The 23,132-nt window shown below is 40.0% G+C and overlaps 1 protein-coding gene across 5 annotated transcripts; it reads right to left on the reverse strand.

Annotated features, from left to right (window-relative positions):
• Positions 1-1,287: 1,287 nt before the first annotated feature.
• Positions 1,288-22,788, reverse strand: mybl2a (v-myb avian myeloblastosis viral oncogene homolog-like 2a). 5 transcript variants are annotated; one of them, XM_023805118.2, is made up of 10 exons: positions 16,912-16,954; positions 15,693-15,783; positions 12,713-12,768; positions 12,472-12,543; positions 12,288-12,380; positions 11,964-12,184; positions 11,217-11,367; positions 9,957-10,016; positions 6,636-6,851; positions 1,288-5,258 (listed from the first exon to the last, which is right to left on the reverse strand). In XM_023805118.2, exons 3-10 carry the CDS (start codon positions 12,722-12,724, stop codon positions 3,336-3,338), a joined length of 2,748 nt encoding a protein of 915 aa, XP_023660886.1. In that variant the 5' UTR covers positions 12,725-12,768; positions 15,693-15,783; positions 16,912-16,954; the 3' UTR covers positions 1,288-3,335. The 5 variants fall into 5 exon arrangements, with proteins under 5 accessions (XP_023660886.1, XP_023660887.1, XP_023660883.1 ...); XM_023805119.2 differs by lacking the exon at positions 16,912-16,954 and adding an exon at positions 16,266-16,557; XM_023805115.2 differs by lacking the exons at positions 12,713-12,768; positions 16,912-16,954 and adding an exon at positions 22,413-22,788 and having other exon boundaries at positions 6,729-6,851.
• Positions 22,789-23,132: the final 344 nt, after the last annotated feature.

Raw genomic sequence — 23,132 nt, forward strand, 5'->3', positions numbered from 1 at the left:
CCTGCATGTAGCATTGCCAGAGGGTTAAAAAAAAAATATTAAGTGTCTAAATTACATCCTGAGAACATAAAATCAGACGTCTGTTGACATTTGAAGCATTTAATGAGGCAAATTTCTTCACTCCACTACCACTGAGAGGCTGCCATTTTTGGTGAATTGTTCTGACGCTCCAAGCTGGTCACGTGATCAGCGGCTAGCATTCTGACTGTTCTGATCTCAGAAAGTTGCCGGTTGAGATCAAAATTGTCCAGATAGAAATTCGTTGCCCGTTCTCAATGGGAAAGTCACTGCACATAAAGTAGCCCTGTGTATCGTCACCTTTAGTCCTCACTGTTGTCTCTTTGGTTTTACATCACTGTTGCTCTCCAAATCCGCCAATGCTTTCATCAAGCTGACCCTTCTGCAGTGGAAAAGCCAAACGGGCAGGTAACACACTGAAACTAGACTCTCTTCAGAGTAAAACTCGTACTCGCACTAGTGTAAAGGTGCCATAAGTGCGAGGATTCATGGAAAGGTAAGGCATCCTTAATCACCAGCGATGTGTTCGCACTTGTTTAATAGTTTAATGAGCCTCATTTCCCCACAGAAACCAGCACTACTGATGTTTTACATTCAGGTGACTTGATATTGTGATTGTTTTTTTTTTTTAAGGTGGACAGAAAGAAATTTGAAACTTGTAATTATCGAAGTGATTCCCACTTTTATAAAAATGCACTTACATACCTTTATAAAGGACCAAAATTAGACGCTTTTCAGGGTGGTGTGGTGTGGTTACTGGTGATGCTGAAGCTCCCAACAGAAATACAAGCACCAGGTCAGGATTCCACCACGAGTTGTCCAGCTTTCATAAGCAGACATCTGTACTAATGGAGGTTATTTAATTCAATTAGGGATATAGTGAAATTACAAAGTACACAGACTAATGCCCCCAACCCAGAGGTATCAAAAGTACTAAGCAGGCACGGGGTCTGGCTTCTATTCCAGCTGAACAAGTTCCATTTATAGTCATCATATGCATAAGCAAGTCACAGCACCTACAGGCTGTTAAATTCTCAGGACTCAAGTTCCCATAGATGCAGGTCTAATCCAGTACAGATTTTTGCCAAAAGCCCTTAAAATCATGTAGGGTAAATGCTTAAAAGATTCTAGTGAGGCTACATTAGTTATTCACAGCAAGGCAGGTAGGTAACACCTGTGGCACACATTAGTGATCATTACTGAAAAACGACACCTGATATGACTCACAAAAAGATATCACACTCAATGATGTAAAAAAAAAAGGCTGAATTTGAATTGAAAATAGTTTTATTTTGCTAAATGTATGAGCAAGAGAGATGCACTTAACTGAGTGGACACTCCAGTAAAAAGGCAAACTGCATCCCATTGCAGATTGGGAGGGGGGATGGGGGGGGGGTGCTCAGAACAAACAGAACATTTCATTATGCCATCATGAGACAGACAGGTCAATGGAACAGAATAACGGAAAAGTATAAACAGTTCATTTTTGTTTTGTTTGGAGCTAGCTAACAGCTAACAGCTTTCCCAACAAAGAAACGCCGAGTATGATTATTAAAAGAGTGGTGCCAGACCATATGCTTACAGATAAAGCCCAGTTCTAAGTCTTAGAGAAGCTGACAAGGTGCAGTACAGGAACGGGTCACCTGCCAGGACATTTGTACTAATTCGGTAAAATGTCAAAAACACTTCGACCTTAAAGAGTGAGTGAAATCATTAAGAAGCAAGTTGAAAATGCAATGCGCCAGGGCCATTAAATACAGCAACTCATCCTCATTACAGCTAATGCCATCTAATTACATCATTTAAAGGCAACCTGGGAGGAGGCTTTACATACCCAGACAACATCCGATATCAACATTAACGTAAGTAATAAGTGGTAATTGAGGTCAACCATGCCCACTTATTCAAGTTAATGTTCCCATGAAGTTAACCTCTTAAAGGGAAAAAAATATGAATATTCACTCATTTCTAAATGTTCATTTAAGAGTTTCATCTTTTTACAGCATTTTATAAACTGCATTAACATAATGCACAACTAGCCCTGTAATCATAATACATTTTCAATAGCCAGTAAGAATTAACAGCATAAGAATTCATTCCCCTAAAATTCTTTGACACCAATTCGACAAAGGGTTTCAAAATGTGTAATGATCAGATAACCCATTATAAATTACAGTAATATCAGGCAGTCCCACTGGACAAGGCACCATTCAGTACATCAGTGTATAAAGATGCATATTTTTTTTTTGAGACCCTCATCAGCAGTAACATGTAATCCTCAGAATTCTTAAGGAATTTGGCTACATAAAAAGCCCCAATGGGCTACAGAATAGAGATGAAAGTCCAGTTTTTTTGCCTTTTTTTTCCCATCTTGCGTACATGTTGGTGTTTAAGACAAATGCATATTTGGATTTGTGTACTGTTGTTCTGATTTAAATGGTAACATTTAGAAAACATTGCAGTTTATACAATTATTTTCTACACTAATATTAAGCAGACATCTGCAATCAAACCCATTTTTTAAAAACTGAACCGATCTCTTACCTGTAGCCAAATTTGAACAGAAATACAAGGAGTTAGAGAACTGTAGGTATTTGCTACTAAATGCAAAAGCCAAAAGTAGCTTAAACAAGAGGTAGGTGTTTCAGCGCAAATACAATTAGGAAACATCACATGGTCTTAAAAAAGTACAGTTTTAGAAGTACATATTAAGTAATAATGAAACAATTTGCAGGATTATGAGCAGTCAATTATCCACATCTAACAAATGCATGGGGCATTCTTAATTCAATATGAATTCAAATGTTATCCACTGGTACTGGTTCTTGACCCAAAATGTGAAGTATAAAGATACCACCACATTGTATTCTGACCTCAAGAGTTATCTTAAAAGGATGCATAGTCACGTGTCTCTCTCGATTTTATGTAAATACACACACACATACACACACACACCTCAATAGATAATATCCAGAGACCAAATGGAGCTGTGATTGTTAATACAGAGGGATGCCTCCTATTTTCCAAACAATATATAACAAAATTAAATGATTAAACATTTGGTATATTCATCTATAAAGATACAAATCAAAGCTTGGTATAGTGGAATCCTGTTAAACTGGGGGGGGAAAGTTTCTAAATTTTAAACAACCCTCCATGACCAAATTTAATTTCATCATTCTTTTGACACCAGAAAAACATTTCCAGTTAACTTGAAGGTAGTAAAATCAGCTTGATGCTGGAGAAGGATGACATTCGGCTTACTGCTGCGCCATTCGCTGAGGTGTCCTACGCAACCCAAGCAGTTTAAAGCTGGTTTACAGTTTCCCGTTTTTCAGCTTTATTGATTCTCTGTACAATACTAACCTCTCCGTAGTGTGGGGGGGCAGCTTATTCCTCTTAGCCCGTACGATGCAGCTAGCAAGGGGGAAGAGACGGTCAAAGCCTCTGGAAGTGGCGGGTACAGCTAGAAGCTTGCGGGAAAGGCTCCGCAGCTGAGGAAAGCGCGTTGCTTCCCGCCAGAAAACCTGGGTGGACCTGTCACCATCCAGCAAGGGCTCCGACAGGTAAAGTTCCAACTCGGAAAGCTTCATGTGTTTAGCGGGCGGCTGAAAGAAGCTGAAGATCTTTTTGCGTTTGATGTTGCTGCCTGGAGGAGAGCTCGGTGTGTCTGCTTCCTCCTGGCACTCCTCCACATGTTCTGTTTTCACGCAGCCATCCTCTGGCAAGTTCCAGGTGTCCATGTCTTCCAATGCAGACTCCACTAGTGTCCTTGCTTGGAATTTGGAAGGGGCTGACAAGGTGACGTCCTCCGTCTCCAGTTTGGCGTCTTCAAAGGGCTGCAGTTTGATGCGAGGGTCAAGAACCGTGGCCAGGATCAAGTCCCTTTGCAGAAGGAGGGGCTGGAAGCGAGCATGCAAGCCCATACGAAGGCTCTTACTAAAGTGACTATAATTGGTGGACCTAATAGATAAGGTCTTGTCAAGGCCAATGAGAGATGGGATGATGAGGGAGAAGGTGACACCCTCTTCCTGTAGAACCTGGATGGCCTCCTCAAAGGGCTCCAGCAGGCCAATGATGTCCAGCACCTGTTCCCGCTTGGCCCGCACTGCTGGAGGGGAGCTTGACGTGTCTTTGGCCTCAATGCGGGCCTGTGCCAACAGTGTCATGACTGAGCCCCACATAGCCTCCTGCACCATCCGGCGCACCGCCACAAAGGTGGAGTTCCAACGGAAGCTGCTGAGGCTGTGCGGGGGCCCAAGGGAAATGCCACACTCCTTCACCAACATCTCATTCCAGTAGCCACTGTGACGGAAGAAGGATACCACATTCTGTACCTGAGACAGTACATTCTCCACTACTCGCGAGTTCTTTAGGGCCTCTTTGATGACCAGCTGCAGCAGGTGGGCAATAGAATTCACCCTTGTGCCGAACTGAATATCAGAAAACTCGTCTGAAGAGGCTGGGAAATCATCCAGAAAGCTTAGCATGTCTTCCTCATCGGGGTCATTTCTCAAAGAGGAACGTATGATTTTATAATCACAGAAGAGACTGTTGGTGGCAATGGTGGTCTTGGCCTCATTTGTAATGATGTAGCCAATGTTATGTGGAAACAAACCGTAGCTCAACAACACAGCCTCAAGCTCACGGGCCACCGATGACATAATGTTCTTGCGGCTCAGGTGACGGAAGGCAACAGTGGGACGATGGATATTCCAGTAGTCATCAATGAAGTGCAGCTGGACTGCAATGATTGGCTCAGCATACTGGCTACTCCACAGGTCCAAGGTGACATGGATAACGGCATCACCTCCACTCACGGCCACGCAGCACTTCAACTCACGGATGAGGTGGGGCTTGACAGTCTTCTCCACTTCATCATACAACTTCAAACCCACAGTGCGCTGTGAGAGCCTTGGGTACCGAGCGTCCACCACTGACATGAAGTTGCGGAAACCAGAGCCTTCCACGACGTTAAGCGGCAGCATGTCTTCCGCAATCATGCGCAAAATTGCTTCGGTGATACTCTTGTGGCGACTCGGCTGGGAAGAGCCAGAGCTGGAGGAAGAGGTGGGAGTCGGGGGAGATGTAGAGCTGGTGATCTGGCCAGCAGACGGGCTTGAGGACTCTTTCATCACCACACTAGATGGTGGGACAACAGCTTTCAGCTTTGTAGCGGACGATTCCTTCCTAAATTTCAATTTTGTCTTTTGTTCCATTTTGGTATCTTTTTTTGATGTCTAAAGAGAGAGAAAGCAAATATCAATTCTCTGTAACGAACAACAAACATGCAGTCAATATTATGAAACTACAAGCACCATGCTTAACCTCATATAGCATGTACAGCCAGGGGCGGATTAACGCACAGGCTAGATATGGCTTAAGCCTAGGGGCCCCACATGTGCCAGCCTGCAATGGGGCCCCCATTGGCGCGGAGGGGGGCGGGGTTGGGGGGCCCACAGACTACTGTAGCCTAGGGGCCTCTGTACACCTTAATCCGCCCCTGTGTACAGCATACAAAACCCCTTCAATAAGTTCTACAAGATGCACTTGTTTAAACTCCCAGAACATTTTACTGTAACATCAATATAATGCTTGCATATAAACAATTCGTTATATAATTTATAGAAGGGAAAAGCAATGGCAGATTGGTTAGCGATAATGCATTAAGACAAATAGATTTAGTGCAAAAAAGCAGCATTAGCCAGAAACCTAACTTAATGTTACCCTGTTAAAACCATCAATGAAGACAAATGTAACAACATAATATAAATAGGTCTACTAGAAATAAACCCATTTAAGTTATGCTAAAAATGTACTTTTTAGAAGCACAATGATTAAAGCTTAAATTGCACCAAACAGACAAGAGAAAATTAAATTTTAATTCCCTTGCCAGGATCCACCTCTAGCTGCAACTAGATGGCAAATCGGTTAACATGTCCAACAACTTTACACACACTTTGCATTTTGCATTCCTTTCAATTTTGGGATCCTTAGTCAACCAGTTACAATATTTGGGATTAGCAAGTCAAGCAGATGAAAAACTGCATTTCCCCATTGTGAGCGTAGTAAATTCCAAGGTAGCCTATATCAATATTTCTTGCTGGAGATTAGTCAAGCATGCACCCCCCAGACACCCTGATCCTTTGGTTGGCGTCATTGCCTTTCAAAGTGCACCTCCAACGCCACATTCTGTCACTGACAGCAAGTTCACATTGGTGATTTCATCAAAAACTTCCAATAAGCAAATTCAGGTTTTTTTCTGAATACCCAGTAGAGCGATTTGTTGTCTCTCAAACTGAGAAAACCCTCCAAAAAGGACAAAGCTGCATGAATTTAGTGGGTAGTTAGCAAAGTTACAAGTTGAGCTATACTGGCTGATCAAATAAACCATAACTACTAGAGTATATAATAGTGATATGGGCCACTTGGGCCAGCTGAAAGTCAAGGCTACTTAAGCTCAAGACAGAAGTCAAGGCTACTTTTGTTGCTTTGCAATTGAAGACTGAACCCAAAGACAAAGGCAAAAGCAAATAATGCATCAATGTTTGTTTTAAAAGGAATTCAAAAAGAGCGCTGGACAGCACTTGTGCCTCACATGAGGAACTTAAACTCACCCCCTCCGTGAGCTCCAGTGCCTCCCTGCAGGAGGAGCCAGGTGTGGGTGAGAGGAAGCCTGCACTGTCCACAAACCAGCGACTGGGACGTACCTCTTCCAAAGAGTCAAGCTCAGTTTTTGGAGTCAATGTCCCAAGAAGCTGACTGGTGGAGGCAATTTCAGGGGAACGATTCTCCCCAGCTCTGACACTTGAGGTAGATGAAGGTGAGGCCTCCTAAAGAGACAGAAACACTTTACTGAAACTGGCCAGTGCTCCTTTCTCTTGGACATCACCTATCCCTCAATAATGTTAATGTTCAGGTGAAGGTTTGGCATCACCACTATAAAAGTATACGATAAAATGGCATGTCACTGTTATAAGTCTGCACACTACACATAAAAGAAAAGCTAAGTTGACCTCAGAAGGATGGTGGAGGCCAAGAATCTACAGATTACAAGAACGGTGACATCAGCAGCAAACTGATCCAAAACTTGGATCCAACCAGTATATATTCCAACTACTGCATGGGGCAGAACCCAAAAACAAAAACAGCATCACACAAGTCATATTAATCTGGAAAATACTGCACAACTTGTATAAGCATAAAATAAAATCTGTCATGACACTATTTACTATGACACCAAACAGGTTCAATCTACAGACCGACCAGCATATAACTAAACAGGTGCCAAAGTATTCAAACGTTGAGAACATACCAATTAGCTCAGCCAGCAGATCTCATGAAAACGATCACGTGCAGTGATTCTGAGCTAGTGTATAATCTGGCTGCATCTTTGAGCCTTGCTCTTGCCTCGTCCAGTTAGGTCAAGTCATCTTTATTTATACAGAGCATTTAAAAGGCAATTAGTGTCAAAGTGCTGCACAGTAAAATCAGCTAATGTAAGAAACTAAAACGGAGAAAATGTAAGTAATGTAAAACTGAAAGTAATGTAATGACGAGATCAAACAAAAAATATAAATATAAAATTATGAGTAAAAGCCAAAGCGATAACTAAATTAAAACAGAAGACAAATTAATGACTACCAGATTAAAAAGGAGAAAAACACAACCAAGTGACAGCAAGACAGAATAAACCAAGACAAAACAGAGAGCCAACTACAGTCTTTAACGTGACTAAGATGCCTGGGAAAATAAATAGGATTTTAAATTTAACTTAAAAATATCAATTATACGACAATTTTTGGCAGGAAGACTGTTCCAAAGTTTTAGAGCAGCTACTGCGAATGCCCGGTCACCTTTAAACTTCAGTGGAGACCGTGGAACATCTGAAAACATTTAATCAGAGGATAGTAGGGTTCAAGCAATAAAACGGTGACTGATAAGGTCAGAAATATACAGTTGTGACCAAAGGTTTTGAGAATGACATAAGTATTGGTTTTCACCAAGTTTGCTGCTTCAGTGTTTATAGAACTTTTGCCAGATGTTTCTATAGTATAGTGAAGTATAATTACAGGCATTTCATAAGTGTCAAAGGCTTTTGTGGACAATTACATTAAGTCTATGCAAAGAGTCAATATTTGAAGTGTTGGCCCTTCTTTTTCAGGACCTCTGCAGTTCACCCTGGCGTGCTGTCAATCAAGTACTGGGCCAAATCCTGACTGATGGCAGCTCATTCTTGCATAATCAATGCTTGGAGTTTGTCAGAATTTGTGGGTTTTTGTTTGTCCACTTGCCTCTTGAGGATTGACCACAAGTTCTCAATGGGATTAAGGTCTGGGGAGTTTCCTGACCATGCACCCAAAATGTCAATGTTTTGTTCCCCGAGCCACTTAGTTATCACTTTGACCTTATGTCACAGTGCTCCATCATGCTGGAAAAGGCATTGCTCATCACCAAACTGTTTCTGGATGATTGGGAGAAGTTACTCTCAGAGGATTTTTTGGTACCATTCTTTCTTCATGCCTGTGTGAGTGAGTCCTCTCCCTTGGCTGAGAAGCAACCCCACACATGGATGGTCTCAGGATGCTCTACTGCTGGCGTGACACAGGACTGATAGTAGTGCTCACCTTTTCTTCTCTGGAAAATCTTTTTTCCAGATGCCCCAAACAATCTGAAAGGGGATTCATCAGAGAAAATGACTTTACCCCAGTACTCAGCAGTCCAATCCCTATACCTTCTGCAGAATATCAGTCTGTCGCTGATGTTTTTCTTGGAGATAAGTGGCTTCTTTGCTACCCTTCTTGACAACAGGCCATCCTCCAAAAGCCTTCGCCTCACAGTGCGTGCAAATGCACTCACACCTGCCTGCTGCCATTCCTGAACAAGCTATGCACTGGTGGTGCCCCGATCCAGCAGCTGAATCAACTGTAGGAGACGGTCTTGGCGCTTGCTGTACTTTCTTGGGCGCCTGAAGCTTTCTTCACAACAATTGAACCTCAACTCCGTAAAGTTCTTGATGATTCGATAAATGGTTGATTTAGGTGCAATCTTACTAGCAGCAATATCCTTGCCTGTGATGGCCTTTTTGTGCAAAGCGATGATGACTGCACATGTTTCCTTGCAGGTAACCATGGCTAACAGAGGAAGAACAATGATTTCAAGCACCAGCCTCTGTTTAAAGAATCCAGTCTGCTATTCTAACTCAATCAGCATGACAGTGATCTCCAGCCTTGTCCTCGTAAACACTCTCACCTATGTTTACGAGAGAATCACTGAAATGATGTCAGCAGGTCATTTTGAGGCCAGGCTGAAATTCAGTGGAAATGGGTTTTTTGGGATTAAGTTCATTTTCATGGCAAGAGGGACTTTGCAATTAATTGCAATTCATCTGATCATAACTGGAGTATACGCAAACTGGCATCATAAAAATGGCAACAGACTTTGTGAAAATTAATATTTGTCAATCTTAAAATTTTGGCACGGCAGTAGCTTGGTAACATGTCAGGATGACCTTTAAAAACAAATAAAACTTTAAATTCAACTCTATTTGGCCGGCAAAGCACAGTAGCGATGGCCCTACACGGGGGAGCGATGGCCCTACACGGGGGAGCGATGGCCCTACACGGGGGAGCGATGGCCCTACACGGGAGAGCGATGGCCCTACACGGGAGAGCGATGGCCCTACATGGGAGCGATGCTCTCTCTTTTCTTGGTACCTGTCAGTCTTGCAGCCGCATTCTGGAAAAACAGCAGGTGTGACAAGCATGACTTACAGATTCCCAAGCAGAAAGTGTTACAGCAGTCAACACGAGATGACTTCATGTTGTCAAAGAAATATGAATTCTATGTCCATTTTAGTACCAGTTTACAGAGGAAGTTGATCTGTAAGACCTGCTGAGAGAGAAAATATCATTGCTAAACATGCCCTACATTTTTACCTGCTCCTCAGTGTCTGGTACAGGGTCAGCATCCAGGACAACATCACAGTGGAACTCCATCTACAAAGAACAGAAGCACAAATCTGCTACACAGGTACATGGCAGTAAACGCATGTGGAATCACCCATAAGTGCTAAGATGTGACAGCACTGTAACCAGGCATCAGGGGTATTTCAAAATAAGTACAAGGTCAGTGACTGAGAAACACAGGTTTATTTCTCAACACTGAATTGCATATTTTCCTTTGTTTCTCCATGCTAATAGACATTTTATACGCTGAGAAAAATTCAAAGAGGACTTTTACATTATTCATACTGAATTCAGTTCACTGATTTTAAAACTTGGATCTAAATGTTACATTACACAAGGGTTAAATTCAAGGATTTTGAAATGTTTCAGAATTAATCCGGCTAGCCCTTATATACAGTAAGGCTTTATATAGAGTCTAGGCTAATGGATCTGGCTAATGTACTTCTCTCATCATTCTCTGCTTCTTGGGGACCAGCTACAACAAGTAAAGTTAGCACCCAACACTATACAGCTGCTGAATACTCAGCTACAAAACAGCCAATGTGACCCTCAATTATTCAGGATGAATATGGTATATTCGTGGTATACACCATATTCGTATGAATAAAAGACAGGGGTTTTTCTGGAAAATGTCACTTGAATATTACCATATTCCAGTAATTTCAGAAATCATCAACTGATCATTTTTAAAGTACTGTAACTGTAGCTTGTTGAATGAAGTAGCTCAGGAGACGAAACATGACTTAGCATGCACTGTTACAAAGCACACCAAACACAGAAAATGAGAACATCGGCCTTCTGAACAATGATGAGCATCTTGCATGTCGGTAAAATAACATCTTTAATGTTTTATATGTTTTATGGCGTGGTTGTTATGATTAGGCAAACAGAAAAACACATAATTTCCACGTAAAGTTGTTTATCCCCACAAAATATTCACGGAATTCTTTTGGCCTCAGCTCATATTAAGGCAAATATGGTTGTTCCGACTAGACGCACTCGCAATTGCTACCAAAAGGAGGATTCAGATTTTGCATTAGCCTACTGAAATTCAAAGAGAGTGGTTAACTTTTGTAAAACCCTACAACTTCATATTATGACTGTTATAGCTGCATGTAAAAAATCACGACAACCCATTTATTTCCAAAATACAAAGTTTTTCATTTTTCCTGGATGACCGGGAACCCTGCAGAACAAAAGTAAATGCAAATACAAAGATCAAGACCCAACCTGCTTATTGTGGTTGCAGTAAGTAGTGACTTCTCCGTGCTCCAGCTGGATTGGCAATGACAACGGGATGTCGTCTTCCTTGGCATAGAAACCCATCTCCACCTTACGTTTTATTGTGGAGTTCCAGTGGTTCTTTATTGCATTGTCTGTCCTGTTAGAATCAAAACATAAATCACTTTAAATACCATCCCAAGGTCATTATTCAAAGAACAGTTCAAAGCAGATTAAGCTTCATATAACGTAAATACAGAGAGAGCTTTAAGTAGGTGATTTATTAGAAAAAATGTGCTAGTTCTCTTGTGAATGAGACTAAACAGAAAACTGTAAATGAAAAACACACATGACAGGTTACAGTTACACACACTAGCCTAAGATTTGTGCCTAGAAACCAGGGTTGGGGCCACTCCGGAATACAATGATCAATTCCAGTCTAAATCAGGAAATGGAACTGGAGCTGGGATTGGGATAAAAAACTACGGGGAACAGAATTGGAGTTGAATTTGAATTTCCAACTCCAGTTCCATTTCCTGATTTGGACTGGAATTGATCAATGCATTCCGGAATGGCCCCAACCCTGCTAGAAACTGGTGCAAGTGAAAGGAGCTTGATGCATGTTTTACCTAAAATGGCAGAGTGGTGAAAATATTAACATGAAGATAAAGAATATAACGTGTCATCAGGTTCACTTTCAGTGCAGTGTGCCAGAATGCCTTTACAGTGCACTCTGAAGTAGGAATAAGAGCTTACCTCCCAGGCAAGAGTTTGGCAATTTCAGCCCAGCGGTTTCCCAGGACACACTGAGCCTTGTAGATGATGAGATCCTCTTCTGCAGTCCAGGAAGACTTTTTCACGTCGGGATTAAGGTGATTGTGCCAGCGTTCACGACACTGCTTGCCCAATCGGCCTTTTAGATATCTAGCCACCAAAGTCCACTGTCTGGTGCCATACTTCTTTACCAGCTCAATGACCTGTGGGGCCAAGTGAATGCAAGATAAGTCAGATGGCCTTAGGTTTTATTTGTGTGACCATAAGATACCCTTGGGAATTTCCAAGCATTCCCTTAAAGATCACCTTTTCATCCTCCTCCTTTGTCCACGGGCCTTTGACCAAGTCTGGATTCAAAACCTTCAACCACCGGTGCTGACACTGGTACTCCGTGCGTCCCTTCCAAGCAATAAAGCACAGTTTACAAAAATAGATGCAGTGAAAGGACACTTACAGTGTGAAAGCCGTCTAGAGTGAAGAAACAACTTACTGGCAAAAAACTGGCAATGCATTTCCAGTCATTCTGCCCAAAATTCTGAATCAGAGTCTTCAGACTTTCATCCTGAAGCAGAAAAACAAAATAACTGAATAAAGGTAGAAAGACATGGTATTTTAATTAAGAGAAAGAAAATGTCTTACTGAATACTTTCATCAAAATAAGCAAGTATAAAAACAGATCAAAAGCAGATACTTCTGGTAGGTAAACTGACATTTGAAAACTGAACACTCACATAGAATCTCATATCCAATTTGGGCTGGGTGATACATGATAGACAGTTGGCCCTACCTATTGAAAATATTCCAAAAAAAAAATCTGTTTAAAAAAGTTTAAAAAAGCAAATCTTGAATGTGCCACACAATGATATAGTACAACAATTACAACCTCTCCCCAGGTTACGATGGGGTTAAATTCCAATAAACCTATTGTAAGGCGAAAATGCATTTTAATACAGTACACCTAAGCTAACAAACATCATAGCCTAGCCTACCTTAAACACGCTTCTAAAGAACACTTATATTAGCCTATAGTTGTGCAAAATCATTAACTCAAAGGCCATTTTATAATAAAATTTATCGTATATGTACTGAAAGTGAAAAATGTTTACCCATCATAAAGTTGAAATATTGTAACATGGATCATGGTAACCCAGGACATGTCTGTATTTACATAGCATTGACATTGTACTGGGTACTGTACATAATCAAGAGATGTTATAAAGTATACAGGGGTGTGTGCACAGGTTATATATAAATTGGCATGGTATTTTGCATAAGGGACTTGAACATTTGTGGATTTTGGTATCCACAGGGGGTCCTGGAACCAATTCCCCATGGATACTTATCAAAATATTAATCTCCAGCAATATGAAAATGAGAAACTTTGATTAACTATCAATACGGAGCCAGCTTATCCCATCAGAGAAACAAATGTAATTCCACTAATAATTTGGACATGCCCAACAAAAGCACTGGAAGCAGCACCACATGCTACAGTTCTGGGTGTACAGATGATTCATAGAATATATAGTGCTCACAGAAGGTCTGGGGAGGCTTGATTAATTCAGTAAAAATGTTTTAGATTTATTGATTTAATAAGAATACTGATTTATAACAAGAACTTCATTCATTTGACTGTTCACAAAAATTTAATATTGGAAACAACCAATAATTTTTGCTAAAACATTCATTTCAAGTGGTAATAAATTGAAAACCAAATTATAGTTCTAAACAAGCTTGCAAAAAGGGTTGAGATGCAGCTGTTTTGAGTCAAAAAGTTCACGGACAAGCAGTCTAATCTAGTGCTTTTCAATTAGTAACATCTCTGCAATTACATAAAATACCAAACAATTGAATTCAGTATCCCTTTTGAAGCCAATAACTCAATAAAAAGAAAATGTCTGCGTGGAAGATTGCAGATGCATTATATGGACAAAATTATCAGGACACATCTCTTAATCATTGAATTCAGGCGTTTCATTCAGACCAATTAACACAAGTATATAAAATCAAGCACCTAGCCATACAGTCAAGTTTACAAACATTTGTGAAAGAATGGGTCCTTCTGAAGAGCTCAGTGAATTCAAGCATGCTACTGTCATACAATGCCACCTTTGCAATAAGTCAGTTTGTGAAATATCATCAGCAAAAAGAACCTAAAGGCAAGCCTTTGGTTAGCAAAAAATCATATTGAAAAGCCCATTTCATTCTGGGAAAAGATTCCATGGTCTGACGATACAACAGGTTTCAGTCAGAGGGAAAGGTAAGTGAAAGGGACATCTGGACATCCTGAAAGCACCACATCTTCTGTGATGAATGGTGGTGGAGGCGGCTTGAAAGCATGGACATGCCGGCAGCTTCAGGAACCGGGCTCATAGTATTTATTGATGACATCAATAAAATGATGAGTTCAGAAACCTACAGAAAAATAATGCCTGTATATGCCCAAAAATGGTTCTACACTACTGGGTCGTGGGCTTATCATGCAAGCTAATAATGACCCAAAACACTGGAGTGGCCATGACCAAGCCCTGACATAAATCCAACAGAACATGTTTTGCTTTCTGAAGAGGAAACACCACAATAAAAGAAAATGTAGAACAAGGCTGGATGGGCTGGATGCTGAAACTATCAGCAAACGTGTGCACTCCATGCTAAGAAATTATGGCTATTGTTAAAAGTAATGGACATACAACAGATTATTAACTATTTTTCTTTAAAAAAAAAAAAGTTTAAACCTGACCCAACACTTTTTGGTGAGCTTTACAGGAAGTACAATTTGATTTTCAATTTATAACTATGCAATGCTTTAATTAAACCTACTGGTTGTTTCTAATGTGATAAATATTTTTGTAAACAATCGAATGGATAAAATATCTGTTATAAAACCTATACATTTTGAACATTTTTACTGAATTAAACAAGGGTCCCAAGACTTTCTGTGAGCACTGCAAGAACGCTTCCTAAGAAGAAACGTAAAGTGTCAGTGAAAAAGCAACAGTTCAGCAACCACATCATCTTTCTAAAAAGGGGGGTATTGCGGAAAAACCAAGAACAGAGACAGTGGTGGTATCACGGTACTTTGGCTATTTCGTCTCAAACGCAACAGTCTGGTGCTGTGTACTGCACTGTGTGCCAGCTAAAACTGGAAACTTATTTCACCACTCGAAGCGCTGCCATCCACAACACACAGAATACAAGTGCTTACAATCACATATTCAATGTCAAACTTGCCCCCTGGAAGCAGCAGAGAGGCAGTCAGAAAAAAAAGCGCAGCCGCTAACCGTACTGTCAGCATTTTCTAATGTTACAGACAAAAAAATAAATAAAAAATAAAGTTTACTTTGATGTATTGGAACTAGATTCTATTTTGCGAGTCCATTCAATAATTTGTGTTCATATTTTAAGTAATATACTTAAGGGGAATCCAAAGAGAACTTTTAAGCAAAACTGGACCCTTGAAGTAAGAAATATGGACTTGAATAATATTGTAGTAATTATCAATATTGACTAATATAAAAGAATTATTGTGGTGAAATGTTTCCTTATCTACCAGTCCTATACCTGATACAGAAATGAGAAAATGCAGCTGAAAAGTCAATGAAACTAATCAAATTTTAAATTTTAAACAATAGAAAAAAAAGTGAAAGAGAAAAAGAGAAGAAAAGTGTTTTTCTGTGAACTAATGAAATTGAAAGGAGCTGTGTAACTCACCTCCTCAGGGGTCCACTTTACCTTTAATTTCCCACATTCTCGTTGTTCAGCCACATCAGAGTCAGTATCCTGTATCTCCTCACCATCCTCACTGAAATGCAGAAGGTAGGCCTCCTGAATGTCAAGTGAACTGAAAACTCAAATCAACCACCAAAATGAAATATTTCGTTATTAACAATAATCATAGTTCACTGACAGATGATTAGAAATGTTAGGAAATTACATTAAGGTTACACCAGTGATCTCTCAGATGCTAAGCAATACATTACTCCTGTAGTGGCCTTTGCAGCTGCCTCCGGCGCCACACCCACGGACTGTTGCAAGTTTAGGAGTGGCTCAAACCAGGAGTCAGATGTCTTGACATCTAACTACAAAAGTCTCAAAAATTAATTTGCAACCTGACAGTGCAAATTCCTTATAGTGGGATTTATTATTCATTACTCTATAAACCGGCGCATTCTGTATTTATAAATCGTTCCCTTGCAACGAGATCTTACACAAACGAGAACGAGTAAGCTAGTAAGTTTTGATGATCCAAATGAATAATAGGTAACAGAACGAAACCAGTATTACCTTTCAATGTCCTAAAGACGGCTTAGATATTTTTGTCAGCATATGCGACCTTGTCTTTTTAGAAAAGTAAATTATACAGGTCAAGGCTGCTGTTAAAAATAACAATCGATATCCATGATACCATTTCATACACCCTTGCAGTTGGTAACCTGTTCAGTAAGTTATTTTTAGACGGCTATGTAACCGTTGCACTTTAATGTTTTAACTATGTGCAGTTGGTGCATACATATCCGGTGCACGTTTACTGAAGACGAGTGTGCGCGTACCAACAGTGTAACGGATTTAAAACGAAGTACGACCCGCTCGTACTCGGATATGTGTAAAGAAAAATTAGCAACATTACGACATTGTGAGGTTTTTACGATTCGCTGAGTGGTTAATTCCCCACGACAAAACAACGAACAAGGCGCGTGGCAAACGATGTAACTCGCGAATCCATCCATCAAAACAAACCGATTACAGCTAACAGGCCAGCTGCGCGAGGTAGTAAACAAACTCCTCTGTAACTGCAAATGTTTAGGGAGATAAATGCACAATTATTCTAAGTTTTCAATATAAAATCTTATTACATTTCTTCATATGGTAGCCATAGTCACACCTAAAGTATCGTAAACACGACGCTAACAATAGGGTCCGGTGTGCTTACCCGCGCGGCCACCAGGACATTTCCCTGTTGCGATGTCCGAATGTCCAGAAAAAGTCCAAATAATACAAATACGGACGCCTCTGCAGGCGTAAAGCACAGAGTGGTCGCACGGAGCGTAAGACTCGCTAGTCGACTGTAAATCGATGGACAAATATGTTGACGTTTTGCCCCAGAAATTCCAGATTATCAAGCCGTAGCTTGGACGTTTCAATTTCTATCTCGCGCCTAGAGTCTCTCGCAGGTTTTCCCGGGAGTGACGCGCGCGCCTGGGAAGAGGAAGTTGTTCGTATAACTCCCTCGGTGGTATGAAACTGCGCCTGCGCAAGGGCAGCTTCAACTGAACGATCCCCTAGCGCGGGAAAGTCGGGGTCACGTATATTACGTCGTGCCCGGCAAAAAAGTTACAAGTCCGATATTTTTAGTTCTGTGAGCATAGTGTTGCGTATATCTTTATCTGATTACTGCAGTTAATTACGTTGATGACAAAGCACTGAATTATACTATACAAGTACTTGTAACCGGTTACAGGTGTTTGTTCTGGGGGCTATGTGCATGCTCAGTTTTACGATAGAAAGTCTCTCCAAACCTTAAATGTATGTCGCTGATTTGATTGTGCGTGTTGGAACATAGTGGAGATGTATGCAGATGCCCAATATTCTGTGAATTTTGCATAATATCCATATATGTTAGGGGATTTCCACCACAAATATTGGTTGTCATTGTATATTGTTTCACTTATATAGGTTACTATCAAGTCCACACTTGCATCTTTCATCACTGTCAGTTGGTGTACTGTGTTTTTTTTCCTGCTCGGTCTGTTTGGCCGTTATTTCTCCACACCCTCCTGTGTGTGTGATAAGAATTACTCAACGGTTTGACTGTGCTGATTAACCTCATCCCTATTCTTAAGTTTGTGGGTGCCACTGAATAAAGGTACTGATTATGACATATACCAGGGTTGTGCACCATTCAGAACTGATTTCAGAATGGCCCTGAAATTGCAAATCAATTCCTGAATTTGAATTGCAGAATTTTAAGGAAGTATAATTCAAATGGAACTGAATTCAAATACATCCATACACATAGCATGGGTGCAGCTTTTAATAATCCAGCTTTATAATTCAATATAAATTGCATATAAATGTTAACATACACAGCATATACTGTTATAAAAATGTTCTGTTATTCAGAATGAAAGAACATTTGAAGTGTCACTTATAGACCAAATCATTTTTTGTACCGTGGTAGATGCACAATTCCTAGAATGCTTTCTTATCCCAAAATCCTCAAAATGTAGCCAAACCATCTGAAAGCATTCACTCCCAAAATGGAAAATTCATACAGCAAACCTACAAAGCTGTTTGTCCTTGCCCATTTTGGTGAACATCTCCCACAACCACACTTGGAAATCTCAGAGCTGTAGGCAAGCACTACAATACAGCAGTCTGTGGTTCCAGCAGTGCCACTTCAGATCTCAAAAGACATTTTACAGGTAGGTTAACCTACCCATTGCAGTTCATGTCCACTTTAAGTATTTGACGTCATCATACTACTGGTATGTGATATCCTAGCCCTGCAGTAACTGCAGGTGTAAAAATGCAGTGTTTCTGCATAGTTTTATCTGAAGGATGTTCATTTCTACTAATCTGACATTTATGGATTTCTCTGTATTTTCCCCAATACTGTTGTGTGGCTCTGCAGGTTCTGTTCTGGTGTCATTTTTTTGCGCTTTCTTTTTATAAGTAATTGCTGTATAAATAAATGTTTGCTATATGTTTATGCAGTAAAATAAAGTATACTGTCTGTATTATTTATCTTCATACAGAAATATTTACTGCCCTACCAAAGAAACGTCCCAAACTCTTCTCATACATGGAAGTCAAAATAGTCCCTCGTGTGTCGTTAAAGTTTCACATGATGGTACCATATACCTCATTGGGAAAAAACTTTTGAAGATCTTTTGCTGATTAAATGTAATGATATTGAACAATGAATCGTGCACTGGAATAAACTGCATTTGCCATGTTTTGTTTTTCTGTAGTACTAAGGTTGAAGTGAAAGATAAAACTTATTTTCCTATACATAAGAAAATAAAAAGGAGCAATTGCATGAGTCATTCTATTTTTGCCATGTATACATTTATTTTCTTTTAATGTTAAAATATAAACAAACTGTTAAGCAGCAAAGAATAAGAGATATTTGACACTTTACTCAAATGCTAGGTATGTGGGGTTACAGTTATGTAAGTAACCCTATCCCCACTCCATCCACCCACAGACATTAACAAGAACAGCTACTGCAGATTCCTCAAAAATGCCAACAAACATAAACAGTTAACTATGCAAAAACAATAAGTATGTTTATTACAGGGCCAACATAAACCAACTGTATATTGAACCAATAGTCTGAATGAAAATCCATTAAATAATTATGTTTTATTAGATTAAATAATTATTATAGATTAGATTAAATTATATTCTTGTGTTGTGTGATTGCATTGAATTTCTTTGATTGTTCTTCCTGTCATTCAAATTCCAATTCAACATCCTGAGTGTTAGGTCAATTAATTTCAAATTCCAATTCATAAATGGAACGGGACACAGTTCATAAAATTCTGAATTTTGCATGACCCTGATGTATATTAAATATGACATTTTCCATACCCCAGTCATCTGTTAAGCTCTGTCCCTTTATGACATCACAACTTGTTAAACTATACTGCCTGGTAATCTTGTATATGTTAATTATCCCTGAACCCCCAGGTATTGTTCATCTAATCCAGGACTTTGTTAGAATTATGTCAGATGCAATGCCTGTCAAAAGGCTTGAAATAAAGTCATAAAGTCTTTGACGTTTTGAAAACCAAGTTTGTGGGCAGGTACCATTTCAAAACCACACACAAGACACAAAAACACACAGATATTAAATGTTCTTGAAACTTTATGTAACTATTATACATTCAAATATGTCCACTTTGTCCAGCTAACCGTGTTTACTGCCACTGAGATGTGAGCTGTGAATGTCACGGCGGGACAACTCGTTGATGATTTGTAGAGTCATGGGTAAATAGGATGGCGGAGGGGATTATGAGATGCAATCTCACAGAGGAAGCTCACTCATTGGCCAGATTACCCCGACTGCAAGTTTAAAGATGTGTTATTCACAGTCAATGTAGGCACATTACTGGCAGACTGGATAATTCATTTATATGTTACATTTTTACAAAAAACTGGGTAGGCATCCACCTACCTAAATTGATTGGAACAATGTCGCTGATACAGAGCTACCGAGATTTTGTTGACAAAAGCACCAGCTCTGCTGAGAAAATAAACAAGTTCTTCAAAGATTCTACTATACTGGACAAATGACATGAACGCCTGTGCTGTTAGTGATCTGTCAGTCTGAATATAACCTGCCACTTCCTGCAAAATTCTTCAAAAAGTCCAATATTTAATTTCAAATAAATTAACAATATTGATTTTGGAATTTTGTGAATCATAAAACTGATATTTTTACTAGCACTATTCCTGGATGTGACATGTGTCAATGAATGAGATCTTCACCAGACGAAACAGCCAAATACCTATTACCTGCTGAGTTTCAAAGCTTCAGTTGCACAGACATTGATCAACACAGGGTCCATGCAAAAGCCCAGTCAATGATGGTCAAGCTTCTCCTTCGCTCCCAAGACAAGAAATCAAACTTAAAACCCTCTATTGAGCTTGATATCACACCCAGGAACAGTGGATAAGAAGTGCTGTCAAGCTGTCACCCTGAAATGTGTCTAAAGAAAACAAAATACCCCTATGTCCAACATCAGGTCGTTCTCTGCCCTGACTGTTTTGAAGGTTTTCATACCAAAAAATAAAGGGAAAAATATCAGTACTCTAGGCCTTTCGCAGTTTTCACATTAAAAATTAAAGGCTAACCTTATTCGTTGTTCTTCATAAATTGTTCATGCTAAGACTACCGTTAATTCTGAAGAATTCAGCTACCTTGCATTTATGACTTTAATGTTAGTTCAATTTTAATGCTGTAGGCCAGTCTAAATTGCTGTATTCACAGTTCATTAATTGTTTTAGTATTCATTTTAAATTAAATATTCCGATGATGCATCTTAAAGTATTTTAAGTGTTTTGCTTTTGATTTTTTTTTTACTTAAAAGATGAACAAGAAAAGATTCTGATTACTTTATCTATGCCTAAGGGGAATTTTTGTGTTGCAGTAACCACACAGGAACACACAGTCACAAGGCTGGTATAATGGTAGACACAGAACCAAATTACACTAAATGTACAAATATGCAAAAAATACCTGTGTGCAAAATAAATGTAAATGTGCATTGTACATTATGGACTGCCTCAGAAAAGGAGACTCCTTTTCCTGTACAGAGATCTGCGGCAGTGTGGAGAGAAGGCTAAATTGGAAGAAAACTTTTGCATTTCTAAACGACAACATATTAGTGCGGACGTAGCCTTACGATAAGACTTCATAAATGGTTGTTGAAGATGGGTTGACTGACTACTACTCAGAAATGTCTCCTCTCTACAGTGCTGTTTTTCGTGGAGACAAACATCTAGTGGTAACATCTGATCTGGGATGGTTAACGACCCAAAATTACATTTCATTCCATGAAACTGGAATCTTTGATAAGCAGGTAGTGAGTTCAATGGATCTGCTGTTCATTGTGTTTTCCAGGCAAATTGAGAACTGGACTACTTTATTTTCATGGGTATGGGATTAGGGGGGGAGATCAGGTTCCTGTTTAACACCATTTCAGTTGTAGTTTTGTTCACTGTCCAGTCCAGACTGTTTCTTGTGGCATTCTCGATCCGTCTTCCAAACATTTATGCAGTACCAATTCCCTGTGAACCCAGACCACAAGGAAGGGAAACCCTCTGTGCTAGGGGTCAATCCAGCACAGAGTACCGGTACTGTACATACACTTGCAATCAGATGAGCAGTGAGCAGTTTACTCGACACACAGAGCAGTGGTGGGATTTGAACCCCCAACTTTGGAATTATTAGGTGCTACCTATTGAACCATCATGTCTTCTTCTCACAGTGGTATTATTAAAACATCACCTGTCGGTGGCAGGGACAGGCTTTAGATTACTATAACAGTCTGATTTTCAGACTTGATGGATTAGTAAATGGAATAAAAATTAAAATGATGAGAGGGTTTTATGACAGGGGCAGTGCCCCCTTGACAACATGCATGCCTCTCCTGTCTGCCCTCCCAATACGCATACTACTTGGGTCTGAAATAAATGCGTTACTATTATTTTTATTTACATTTATATTTGTGACAGTGGCTGGGGTCTTTCAAACAAGATAAGCTGGTTAATACCCCACCACCACCTAGTTTGAAATAAACTTTACTAACCTACTAACAAACAAACCTTACTAACGAAGGAAGGACCCAACCCAATAACGCAATGGGTTTTTTACAGTAGGATATGTACAAATCAAAATTGGAAGAATGAAAAGACTTCACTTGCCTTTGCTGGAGACTGTAGCTATTCCACTCAAACAGCACTGGTACAGCTCCTTTCGCCACTCGCGTCCTTCCGTTTTCTTTGACGGGTTTGACAAGTTGATGTGGAGTAAAATGCCTGCTACAAACCTTAGTGTTTACCGTTATGTGGAACTTGTCACGGCAGATGTTTATAAGCCATTTCTTTCTTAGCTCCGCATCAGCCGGGAAGCGGTGAAAGGTCAAAATCCCATTAAATTTCGAGGATGCTGAGCACTGGGGGACGCAGCAGTGATCAGATCGTCTTTTCTGTTGCTTTTGGTAAATAAAGCTTTTAAAAACTTTCGGACGTTTACTGTTATTCATTTTAAATTCCTCGCGTAGCCGCCAACACAGCTGATCGCAGCCAGACCGGAAATGCTGGAGCCGCTATCTCTTTAAACGGAAGTACGTCACCCTGATCAGTACAGGCAGAGCGGTAGAAACATGGCGGAGTGTTTGAAGAGTGTGAAAAAGGTGCAAATGAGTGCCATTGTAAGAGTGATGCGGGGTACGGGCGCTCGGGCAGGTATGTCTTTCAACCTACCCCAAACAACTAAAGGTCCGAGACCTACAATACAGTAAGGCTCCATTGTAATAAAATGGCGGAGGCGACTGACCATTTGTTTTGTACTCGCATAAGTGTCGATAAGTTTTTTTTTTTTTTAAATTATTATTATTATTGTTATTATTAAACATTCCCTCT

The sequence above is a fragment of the Paramormyrops kingsleyae genome, chromosome 6 (assembly GCF_048594095.1).
Source record: "Paramormyrops kingsleyae isolate MSU_618 chromosome 6, PKINGS_0.4, whole genome shotgun sequence".
NCBI classification, from domain to species: domain Eukaryota; kingdom Metazoa; phylum Chordata; class Actinopteri; order Osteoglossiformes; family Mormyridae; genus Paramormyrops; species Paramormyrops kingsleyae.

Coding starts and splice junctions, on each gene's coding strand:
- mybl2a (XM_023805114.2), bottom strand. CDS start 22,753: ATGAATAACAGTAAACGTCCGAAAGTTTTTAAAAGCTTTATTTACCAA. Junction 15,784..22,412: donor AGCTACAGTCTCCAGCAAAG/GCAAGTGAAGTC, acceptor TCTGCATTTCAG/TGAGGATGGTGAGGAGATAC. Junction 11,368..11,963: donor GCCAAACTCTTGCCTGGGAG/GTAAGCTCTTAT, acceptor TGATTCTAACAG/GACAGACAATGCAATAAAGA.